Source organism: Erpetoichthys calabaricus, chromosome 12 (genome assembly GCF_900747795.2).
Source record: "Erpetoichthys calabaricus chromosome 12, fErpCal1.3, whole genome shotgun sequence".
Taxonomy (NCBI): domain Eukaryota; kingdom Metazoa; phylum Chordata; class Cladistia; order Polypteriformes; family Polypteridae; genus Erpetoichthys; species Erpetoichthys calabaricus.
In genome coordinates this window covers 124,255,057-124,267,733 of record NC_041405.2, presented here as the reverse complement: position 1 = coordinate 124,267,733, position 12,677 = coordinate 124,255,057, and the positions used below count along the sequence as shown (strand labels likewise).

General features: G+C 37.1%; 1 protein-coding gene across 2 annotated transcripts in view; it reads left to right on the top strand.

Annotated features, from left to right (window-relative positions):
• Positions 1 to 2,629: 2,629 nt before the first annotated feature.
• The window catches only part of gabrb4 (gamma-aminobutyric acid type A receptor subunit beta4), a 378,684-nt gene continuing 368,636 nt past the window's right edge, over positions 2,630 to 12,677 (top strand). The window contains exons 1-2 of one of the 2 annotated variants that reach the window (XM_028816096.2): positions 2,630 to 4,264; positions 6,368 to 6,456. In XM_028816096.2, coding sequence (XP_028671929.1) covers positions 4,185 to 4,264; positions 6,368 to 6,456 — 169 coding nt within the window. In that variant the 5' untranslated portion in view covers positions 2,630 to 4,184. The remainder of the gene's footprint in view (positions 4,265 to 6,367; positions 6,457 to 12,677) is intronic. The other variant, XM_028816095.2, reaches the window with a different exon arrangement.

Sequence of the window (12,677 nt, the reverse complement as noted above, 5' to 3'; positions counted from 1 at the left end):
TTCCTCTCTGAGTCTCATCTAGATACAATATCATCTGGATACAGTACCTTTTTGTACTGGCTTTACCTTGACCATTCTTCTGATGTAATCCATAATGGTGGTGAATAACAGAGGGCTCAGTTCTGACACTTGATGTAAATAAACTTCAACTCTGGAAACATCAGTTATCCCAAAACATGTCCACACCTTTGTCTTTGGCTCTCTATAAAATGTCACTACCATTGTGGTCAGTTTTTCTGGCACCTTGTATCATCTGAGCACTGGCATAATCAGCTCTCTTGGTATCTCATCGTATGTCTTCTCCAAATTCACAAATGGTCATTGGTTGTCCTGCTGGAACTCTTTCCTTCTTTCAATCTGCTGCCTAAAGGTGAACAAGGGGGTCTATTGTGTTCCTTCCCCTCCAGAATCCAATTTGAACTCCTCCCCCCCACCCCAATTTTTGTTTTATAATTACTCTTATTTTTTTCCTCTACCGGCTCAAAATATACAATTTTTTTCTATTGACCCATTTTACAGAAAAATAAAAAGACTGTTATCCCTCAGCCAGTTAGTAATTTAGAATGCAGCTGTTTATACCCTCACTCTTCTATCTGCACTTTTTGGAAACCCTTGTCCACCTCATCCTCTCCAATAGGACTCGGGTGGCCAAAATCCTAGACCAGGGGTCCCCAGCTCCGGTCCTGGATGGCCCCAGTGGCTGTAGGATTTCATTCTAACCCTTTTCTTAATTAGTGACCTGTTTTTGCTGCTAATTAATCTTCTTTAGAATTAATTTTAATTGACTTGGTTTTTTAAGATTTGTTCCCCTGAATTTCTTTATCGTTCCTCTGAATTGCTTCATTTATTTCCTTAAATGACACCCAAACATTAATGAAATGTGAAGTGAGTGAGCCAACAGAAGACAAACTAAGTCAGGACCTCAAACTCCAATCAATTTCACTCCAACCAGTTGCTTAATTAGGCACAGATTCTTGCTGTTAATTAAACCCGTACTTTAATTCCATGGCTTGTTGCTGCTCTCATTGTGCAATAGCAGACATTTCCAAAATTGTTGATTTTCTCTTTTCTAAGAGCACTGTTAAAATGTTTTGAGGACCTGAGCAGATCAACATTCCTGACACCTTCATCTTTCTTTATGTTCAGATATTGTATGATGGACACAGTTTGCTGGTCATGTTTTGGCTCATTTTGTATCTCATTATTGTTTGCCAGCTAATTAAGGAAAAAGAAATTAAGGGGTCTGAGTCTTCAAGAGCAAGTCAGTTAAAATGAATTCAAAAGAAGTTAATTAGCAGCAAAACCAGGTCACTAATTAAGAAAAACTGCAGCCACTGGGGCCCTCCAGGACCGGAGTTGGGGACCCCTGTCCTAGATCCTATATGCTCTTCTTAACATATAAGAGATGTTTCCATTAAAACTCAAGTACAAATACGTATCTTCCTCTCAGCCTCAGTTATCAAGTATAAGGTTTCCTAAATACAATTCACACTTTTACTTTTATGTTCATTACATTTGTCATATGAAAGTACCTCCTTTCGACTTTACAATTGTTCCTGCTTTGACTCTCACATACATTCACAAGTCTGGTAGAATAATGTTGTTTTGCAAAGCTTTTTTATGATAATATATGTTAATGATGGTGTTAAGGTGGCAGGTTGGCATAGTTGATAATGCCACACATCTACAGATGGCTGTGTTCATATCTTGGCCCTAGGAACGGGCCATGTGGAATTTGCATGTTTTCCCCATATCTACACAGGGTATTCTTTAATTACAGCAAATTCTCCTTCCTGATCCTAAGGACATGCCTACTAAGTTAACTGGCAATTCAAAGTAAGTATACGTATTTATGTGAATGTGCTCTGCATTTGATTGGTGTCTCTTTCGGGGTTGGCATTTGCTTTGGGAGGATGTGGCATGGATAGGTTCTGGCTTCTTACTGTAAAAAATAGCAGGCTGGCAAATGCCCAGGCACAATATTTAACTGGATCCAGTAGGTCTGAGAATGTTACATACATTAAAAAGTGGATGTGTGATTGAAGGCACCATATAAATACCAATTTAATTGATTTACTTAATAATTCAAGTTTCCTTTCAGCATTTAATCTGATCACACTTTAGTTATTTTCAGTTTTTACCACTAGCCTGGTGTTTAGAGAAGTCTATTAAACACAGAGTTAAGTAAAAGGTTTTTTTTTTTTTGGTTGCATACACCCAGTGAGCATGAAAATGGTTGATGCATTAACTTAGTGCGGTCATGATGGTTTCTCAATTAACTTTCCAGTTGGTGAAACCGCACTCCTTTCGAGTCATTTTTTTATATCTAGGGATGTGCTTCTAGGCTGAAAGAGAAAAAAAAAAACATGTATCTCTGGGGTTAGAGTGATTGAGCCCATACACTGAAGTCCCATTAATGGAAGAGCTTCACAGAAAGGGTTTTCTTTTTGCAAATGCACTTTGTGAATCTCTAGATTGCTGAAAGCAGGAACCGCACAGTTTTCAAAGGGACTTAGAGGTAGCATGTATTTTTAAAGGATTTCGAAGGTGTATCTTACATATATAACATTAACCCATTTCCAGTGGCATCACTTGAAACCACAACGTTGTACGTTCAACTTCCCTTCCTGTCTACCTAAGCAGCGTGCGCTCCGGCTCAAAAGAACAGATCATGGAAAATAAATCACGCTGATCCCAATGAAAAGCAATGTAGAAAGCAAAGCTTGAGCAGATGACATTTCAACTCGTTGCACTGGTCAGTGTGTTTCAGTGAGGGTCCTTGCTTGTATATGCCGAGCACACACCGGGTAAACTATGCTCCTTTAAATCCGTCTTCACGCACAGCCTTGGAAACTCTCGTGCTGCTGCTCTGCATCACGGCTCACAATACGTTGCTAGGCAACAAGGCAGCGCACAGATCCCTGCAGAAATTGTGTTATCCTTAGAAAAAAAAAAAATCAGAAAGACCCCCTGCTGTAATTCCTTCACTTTTTCTTACACACGACTACATCATGTCTTGTGCGGCCATGTGTCGCGTTTTATTTTCTTTATATTAGGACAAAGCTGTTGCTGGTTGCTCCCTGTGACATCAAAGGTGGCCCCGATGTGATCAGAAATGCATAAAAATGCATTTGAACGAACCTACTGCATTTTAATAGGCTGCAGGAAAGACTAGCAATTGAAGACATGAGAGGAAAAAACACTGCGTTCATCTTTGAGCTGCGTGAATTTCGGTATTTTCGAAGAATAGCAGATGCTATTTTGATGTTCCGCTCCGTGCATTTCTCTTAAAATGTTCATCTAGCATCTCGATGCGTTTACTTCATTATTATTTGAGCGTTGATATCGATATTTACAGGGAGATTCTTTCGATATGTGCGCAGAATTGCGATTGATTGTTCAACTGGAAATACAGCAAATGGCACGTTAGGACAGTGTACCGTTTTCAGGTGGGCTCTGTATTTATTAATCGACATCACGTTTAAGATCAAATAGTTTGACACGCCGTCAAAATAAGAGGACATCTTATAACTGCTAAGGGTTAATGCTGCCTTCGCTGACGTCTGAGTCTCAATTTGCCCAGTGCATTTTTTTTTTTTTTTTTTTTCAATGTGCAAATTTTTCCCTTAGTGACTTTGCAATGAGAAGAGCAAATCTACATCATCAGCAGCAATAACTAGGGAATGCAGATTTTTTTTCGACGTTTTCATCTGTAACAAAATCCTTAAAACACAAAACAGATTGAGAGAGCGTTCCTCTCAGGAAGGAGGAGAACTGGAATAATGTATCATCTGCAGATCTGGACTGAAAATTGCAGCAGCACATATAAATAAGAAAAAAAAGCTGCTGATTTTTTTTTTTTTTAATTTATTCCAAAATTTATGTTTTTTTAGATTTTTTTATGCATTTAATTTTATTTTCCTCTTTGGGGAAAATGACTACTCTTGGTATCATGTCTGAAGAATGGTCCTGTGACTTGCAAGGATTTGCTTAGTTGGAAAATATTTGTTACTTACCAGATCATCTGGTGGGGATTTTTTTTCCCCGATGCGATATTATTAATTTTATTTCTGGCCTGTTTTTTTTTAATTTTATTTTATTATTTATTTTTCGTGGAAAGGGAGAAAAAACGTTTTTTGGTCCAAAGAAGGTGGGATTACTGAAATTTAAAAGGATTTGTGGAAATGTTGGGTCTTCAGGAAGACAAATTATGTGGAATTTTCTTTGCTTTGGCAGCCCTGTCGTTTGTCTGCTTTGCACAAAGGTAAGACATGAAGACTTTAGAAATGCTTCTAATTGATTCACATACAGTTCACATTGTACTCGGGAGCATTCAAAGTGGTGTATCCGGGAACCTGGTTTATCTATATGTGTGTCTACTTATTTTAAAATTCTTCCCTAAGTCGTGCTTAAAATTGAATGTCAGTTCTTTAGTCATTTTTTGCGCGCCTGCTCACGCACACACACATCTATACGTCTATATATTTAACAGAGATGCAGGCACACTCACTGGGGTATACATATAAACATATCCATAAAGGCAAACGCACGTATATGTCAGTGAGTGTTCATGTGTGGAGGATTGAATGAAATCGAATTATTGCATATTTCGCAATATCAAATGGCCAAATGGTAAGGTTTACCATTTGCAGCTACTAACACGGTTGTTGACTAAGATGGAAATTGACAAGCATACGGGTGTACGTGACACTGAGATCCTAAGATAAGCATCGTGTATTTTAAAATTAAAGTCACATTAGTACAGTACTTCAGCTTTTAGCATGTTAATCGTTAATCGCTATTACACTGACGGATGAAATATAAGACGAATATGGTCCAAAATACAATTGAGTAATTAATGACACGTAATTCAATTAACTCCGTTGGTCATGATTCACAAGTGTGAGCATTAATAATAATGCGTTGAGGGGGTTCTATGTTTCATGAAGTATATCCGAGGCTTCCTTTCAGTCTGTGACATTATAGCTTATAAGTGACGAAAGTTAGGAAAAAAATAAGAACAAAAGCAAAGACTACCAACCTAACTGACAATAATACTCCCCCAAGCATTCACAGTCCGGGAGCGAGCGCTGAAATGGTTAAATTGGACTGACAGGGGACGTGTTTTTTCCGATTTATATATATATATATATATATATATATATATATATATATATATATATATATATATATATAGATAGATAGATAGATAGATAGATAGATAGATAGATAGATAGATAGATAGATAGATAGATAGATACTTTATTAATCCCAATGGGAAATTCACATATATTCAGATATATATACTGTATGTATATGAACTGGCTTGATATGACACACGCACACAACTAATGAAACAGATGCATCTTTTTCAAATCAACTCCGTAGGATGCCGTCATCCATCCTGCTGATATTGCAGCTTGAAGGGAAGCACTTAGTACAGCGTAAGCCATGGAAACGAAACCTGCACAGTGGGGGAAAAAGTTGAAAAAAAATTTGTTCAAAAGGCCTGACTGTATCACCTGCAACCCAATAATTGTGTTTATACATCATATTGTCATTTACGCTGTAACGGAAGGTGATGCCTACATCCAGATCATTTTTAAATATCTCCAACACAAAATACAGTACGGTGTCTGAAAAATTATAAAAAAGAAAAACACCCACACCATACTAAGAGAAGCCTGCACATTGTTACCTTACTAAAATTCAGAGCAGGGCTTACTCCTTGCCTTCCGCCCAATGCTGCCGACGTGGGCTCCGGCGCCCCCAACTACTGATCTGGATGGAGCGAGTTTGGTTTGTGATGTTACACTGGGTTTTGTGTGTTCATCCATTTAAATGTTTTCTTTTCCTTTCACGAGTACATTTTGAATAGTCGGATTTAATTGTATTTTTATAAAATAACTAAATATCAGTAAACCTAAAAGAGCAAAAAAGATTGTGTGAAATATACATTAATTATTTAAAGCTATATATTTTCTGTTTTCAATCATCTCTGAAGATTAAATTAAGCTTTCAAAGTACCTCAAACTGAAAAAAAGGGAAATTAAGATAATATATCAGTAAAAAGTACTACATGTAGAATGTTTGAAAACAAATGTAAGAATTTGTTATGTTGAACTTGGCATCTATCCAACTTTGAAATTCTCCCATTCTTTTAATCCGATATCAAATGTAGTTTAATAAATGTGAAACTTATCACTAAATAAAGTGAATTTAACATAAATAGAAGGTTGCTTGTGTTTCATTTAAAAGAAAACAGCTAAATATTGAATAAGATTCTCCTCATTGTTCTTTGAAATGCCATGTGTTCAGATTTACCAAAACATGGATTATAATTTAATTATATGCTTCTTTTCTCTAGCCCCTCCGGTGGGAATATATCTGTAGTGAAAAAGACAGTGGACAACTTACTCAAGGGATATGACATTCGTTTACGGCCAGATTTTGGAGGTATGCTGCAAATTATTTATTTTTAAGCCATAAAAACATATTGACTGTTTCTTTTTTTATATTGGCAGAATTTTCTTTTTTAATTAGCCAAAAATCTATGTTGTGTTGGGAGAAAAGAGCTGACTGCATGGAATGTGCACAAAATACTGATATCTAAAGAGCTGGTTTGCTTAAAGTACTCAATTCGCTGTTGGCTTGTCGGTTTATTCAGTAGTTTCAGTATGAAAATAAAGCATTTCTTCTGTCATTTATACTGAAATCCACATCAGCTCTATGTGATGTAAATGTATCTCGTACCTGAAACAGATTTTCAGTAAAAGGAGAGTAACAATATCGAAATGGCCAGGTGTACATACTGCTCAGCTGTAAATAAGATATAAACAGATGTTTAACAGTTGAGGCTTCATAAATTGCAGCTAGTTTTAAATGTGTCCTGACATCCAAAAACACTGTTTGCAAAACTATGTGACAAGAATATAGGACGTCAGCATGCGAGGCACATAGCAGTAATCCAATTCTCATTCATGACTGACAAGAAAATAAATTGATGAGTCTGAAGAGTTTTTCAGATCTAGAGTATATAAGTAGATATTAATAGATATTTTGTATTTGAATGGATGAACATTGGTTTTATAAATTTAGATTCATGCAACTGCAGCACATAAATGCTCTGATGTAGGCAGTAATGTGTCCCAGTGAGTGGGTAGCCCATGAAAGTGAGTTCACTTGTCAGCCAGGTTATCGACTGTGTGATGTTTGCATATTCTCCCAAGATAGGCACGAGTTGGTGGGACAATCCTCTTTTTTTATCACATCCCAAAGATGTATATGATACCTTATTCGGGAATTTGAAAATTGACTTAGAATGAGTGAGCACAGTTGTGAGTGTGAATGTCTCATACATTTGGATTTTTTTCCTGTCCTGATTTGGATTCTCCTTCATCTTAGCACTGGTCAAAACTAACTGTATTTTCATGGTCAATGAAAGAAATGATTAAGAACAAAGCAGTAGGTAACATAAGGTCTCTGTCATCGGTCCATTAAATAATATAACAGGATGCTTATTCAGTATAAATATACAACCATCTTAAGAATAAAAATAAATAAAAACACCAAACAAAACATTACTGGGTAACAGAGCTTAAAGAAGATCGCACATTCATTTGTGGTGGAGTCTGTTTATACAAGAGTGCATTTCAAGAATATGTTCTTATGACTGCGGTGGGTTGGCACCCTGCCCGGGATTGTTTCCTGCCTTGTGCCCTGTGTTGGCTGGGATTGGCTCCAGCAGACCCCCGTGACCCTGTGTTCGGATTCAGCGGGTTGGAAAATGGATGGATGGATGGATGTTCTTATGAAACCCACCCTCACTTTCAGTATAGCAATTTCCCTCAGACAACATTATTAAAGTGACAGAAATGCAGAAAATCTGCATACAGAGTACACTGAGTGAGAAATCTTAAGGTTAACAGAGCTGTACTTGGACTGTTGTTTCTTGGAGGTCGCCATTCAAAATGGTAAACAAGGCTGAAAATACAAGGCAGAAGCATACATAATGCCTTATACTCAGAGCATGCTCAGTGGCATATACAGTATATCTGGGTTATGTAGAACCCAAGGCAAAAAGTCTATTTTGATGTTTAAATTTATTATGTGAAGACAACAGTGTTCTGATGTAAATGTTACATTGTGGATTGGCTTTTCACATTTAAGAATGAAGTATTGGTCACAGGCTTTGATGTGGCGATGTTATGTTACACTGAGTAAAATGGCATTAATATTTTAATGTTAAAATGGTCATCGCTGCCTTTATTTCTGATTTCTTGATTCTATATTTGTTTTGTCTTATGAGCTTCTTTACTATACAATAGTATTAAAAATGTATATTTTGTTACCATATCCTAACATGTCATTCTCAGTACAGGGTTGTGAGGAGAGTGGAGCATCGGGCACATGGTCAGGCACACACCCACACAGAGCCCATTTAGAATAATCACAAATTAAGCTAACACACACACACACACACACACACACACACGCACACACACGCACACACACACACACACACACGCACACACACATGTATGGGATGTGGGTGGAAAGCCAGAGTACCTGCAGAAAAAAACCCACCCAGCCAATGGGAGAACAAGTAAGGGCAGACTGCACCTCAAGAGGCTGAATCTGTGCGGCAGCAGTGCTAACCATTATATGAACCATTGTACCACAGTGCTGCCTTCACTTCTCCTACAGTTTTTCCATATATTCACGTATGATCATCATGCTAGATTTTATAAAATATTGTTCAAAATCTTCCAGTATTTATATTGATTATATTTTAACACAGATCTGTTTAGAGTCACTATTCTAAACATATTTTTTAATAATATAGCAATGTTATTAATGGGCGGTGCATTTACATACTCAACTCATCAATCCATTTTGCACAACAATATTTCTAATTGCAATAATATATAGAGGTGGCTGGACATGTTTACATTAACCGCCAAATGCCTCGTAAAAGTTTGAAAAATGTAATAATTAGGCCAGCAAAGATTTTCAATTAAACAAACAAAACAAAGGTTTTAATGTGCAAAAAAATGCTGTTGGTGCAAATGCAACTTCTTTATGCTTAAGTATTATTATGTTTTTAGAACAATGTCTAATTTAGTTGCAAAACCAGAAAAGGCAAAATATTCTTAATATGCTTTTCACTGATATATTTGCACCATTCACATTCCCATTGTATTTAATGACGTTACACCTGTCCCTCAAACTAGCCTAATCAAATTTAGCACCGGGCTAAAGATGGAGTTTGTTTTTTTAGCATTAGCCACAAAGGAGGAAACAATCCTGGATAGTGTGCTGGTCCGTCATTGAGCACGCTCACATTCACCCATTTCCTCATACCATTCCACCTAAAAAGAATATCTACCTAACATAGTGGGAACCCAGAGTACCCGAAGAAAAGGCCACGGTGGACAAGGGAAAAACTTGCAAGCTCCACGTGGACTGTGACCAAGGAAAGATTTATACACAGTTCATAAGAGGTGTGAAGAAACAGTACAATCGGCATTGTCTTCAATATTTTTATTTGATGTATTTAAGATGGTTAAAGATTAATATTGGTTTACACAGAATTAAAGAGAAAACAGAGATACATGCTTTGCATGACTGCAGCTGCCAATCACAACAGCATCACTGGAGTATGACTGTCTGTGGCTGCTTGGATGAGTGAGCACTGTGACCTGCGAGGAGTAAGCAGAGTAATGGGAAAATATTAAAAATGAAAACCTTGATTTCTATAATATTGTGGCAAAAAGTTAGGAATACAAGAAATAAAAGAAAACAGATAAAAAATGCTAAAGCTGTCATTAATCCCATTGCAGTAGATTGTTGATTGAGTTTTTTTTTTTAAGTATAGTGATTTTTATAAACAGTTTATGGCCAAAGAACAGGTTTAGATTGCAGGTAAAATAAGCAAAATTATGAAAATACATGCCTTTATTCAAACAATGTCAGTATATGGGTGTGCTCCTATACAAAATCCATTCCCATAACTTTGTACTATATGATATTGGTAATAGTATTCTACACCAAACTTTGTTTCATGCTTTATGTCTGATGTTGCCTGGATAAACTCTGGCTCCCAACAATGCTGAAACTGGATCAAGTCACTCTAGTAAACAGATTGATGGATAATATAGAAACAAAAACTGCATTTTACTTGAGTTGACAATGGAATGCACAAGTTTGGAATTCTATATATGAAATTAAAACAAAATTGTTGTAATTTGCAAAAACATTACTGCACCTTTCCACCCAGTTCAATAACCAAATTATTCGAATCAGGATTGCCAAACCATATAATATCATGAACACACTGAAGAAATGCACCCTAGATGGAGTCTGCCCATAGTACTGCATATTCCAAATACGTTCTTGCAGACTTGCAGACTTAGTAAGGTTGGTTTGGATTGATTCCTGGCCACACACATCAGTCTCTTTCTAACCCTTGACAATTATGCATGTCTTTTTCCTGCATCAGGAATTTATCGTAATTAGATGGTAATTGATCCTATGTCTGCTCTTTGTTTGAAACCTGAAATGCTTCCATCCACATTTATTTTTAATAGACAAATTAGAAATACAAAATCCCTCCATCCATTTACCTGCTTAGTCCAATCTAGGATTACACAGAGTCAGTTTTTGCCAGCTTCACTTGCACACTCTTATCACACATATTTATGTAGGAATGACAGGAAGTCAAGTATAGCATAACATTTGTGGGTGTGTGTTATCACACCAATTTTAAGGGGAAAGTCAGAGATGGTCCAGAATGTTTTAATAACTAAAGAGCAGTGAGGTTTCACTTTATCTGCAAAAGACACAAAACAACAACAATCGGCCACAACACTGAACCCCCCTGCCTACTACTGTGTAGGTCAACCTCGTGTCACCAAAACAGCTCTGACACTTTAACACATGGACTCCACCAGACCACTCAAGCTGTCCTATGGTGTCTGGCACCAAGATATTAGCAACAGATCCTTAAAGTCCTGTAACCTGCAACGTGTGGCCTCCATGGATCTGACTTGTTTTTCCAGACCATCCCATAGATGCTTGATCAAACTGAGATCTGGGGAATTTGTTGGCCAACTCAACTCCCTGAACTCTTTGCCATGTTCCTCAAACCACTCCTGAACAATTTTGCAGTGTGGTAAGATGCTTTATCCTGCTGAAAAAGGCAACTACCATGAAAGAATACTATTGCCATGAATTGGTGTGTGTGGTCTGCAACAATCTTTAGGTATGTGGTACATGTCAAAGAAACCTCCACATGAGTGTTTCCAGTAGAACATTGCCCAGAGTCAGATTGTCTTCCTCCCACAGTGCATGGTCTAAAAGAAGATGTGATTCATCAGACAAGGCCACCTTCATCCTTTGCAACCAGATGGGCTAGCCTTCACTCCACATGTGTATTGATTAGCCTTGGGCACCCATAACCCTGTTGCCAGTTCACCAGCAGTCCTTTCTTGGACACGTTTTGGTGTGTACTAACCACTGCATACTGGGAACCCGAGCCATTTTGGAGATGCTCTGACTCAGTCGTCTAGCCATCACAATTTTGCCCTTGTCAAAGTCACTCAGATCCTTACACTTGCCCACTTTTCCTGCCTTCAGCACCTTCAAGAATTGAGTGACTTCACTTGCTGTCTAATATATCCCACCCCTTGACAGATGCCATTGTAATGAGATAATCAATGTTGTTCACTTCACCTGTCTGTGGCTTTAATCTTGTGGCTGATTGGTGTATATGACATTGGCCAATTGACATGTAAGATTTTAAGGTAGAATCTACACACTTCTTTATGAAATGAATATTTGTAGCTTTGTAAATGACTTTGGTTTTGACTCAGTAGAATATGCCGATAGCACTTTAAGTGAGTCAAGATGAATCATTTGACGAATATGTCTCTTTCTTTGCAAAATAACACCAATGAGCCAACTGCAAAATGTTTACCATAGACTGTGATACTTAAGAAGAGAATATTTCATAAAAATAAATTACTATGTAGACAATTTCTGACTTTTCACTGGCTACATAGATGGCTTGATATTTTTTACTTTGGTATAGATTTTTTTCCCTGTTTAAATCTATTTCCCTGGTGAAGGTTAGGAGTGTGATTATAGTGTTTTAGGTGTAATGACAAAAGCCTTAATTTCAGTTTCCATTCCATTGTAACTTCCCCTGCTTAATTCCCTCTCAACATTTCATACCTGCATTCCCACTGAATAAGGCTGGCAGAATTCAGAACAACAGCACGAGATCTTTCATGAACTGCTTTGAAGGTGGCTATTGCAAATATTATGTCAAGGTTTATCATTTGAAGAGATTTTTCTCCAATTTATCTCTTATTATGACAAAATTTTATTCTTCTATACTTTGAATACTTCTTAATAAAATATCATTTCCTTAACTATTTCACTTTGTGCAGATGACAAGGAATTGTTCTTAAGGTGCTACATTTGCATAATGTTATAGCTGAGAGACTCCCCTTTATTTTAATGAATGCGTTTACCTTTAAACCTTTCAGCAATAGAGCTTTCAGCACAAATGTAAGAAAAGTGAAAATAGATGAAACCCAAAGTCCATAAACCCACTTTTAATGCCTCAATTACACATGGTGTAATTAGTTTCCCATCTACCTGCTAATGTCCCG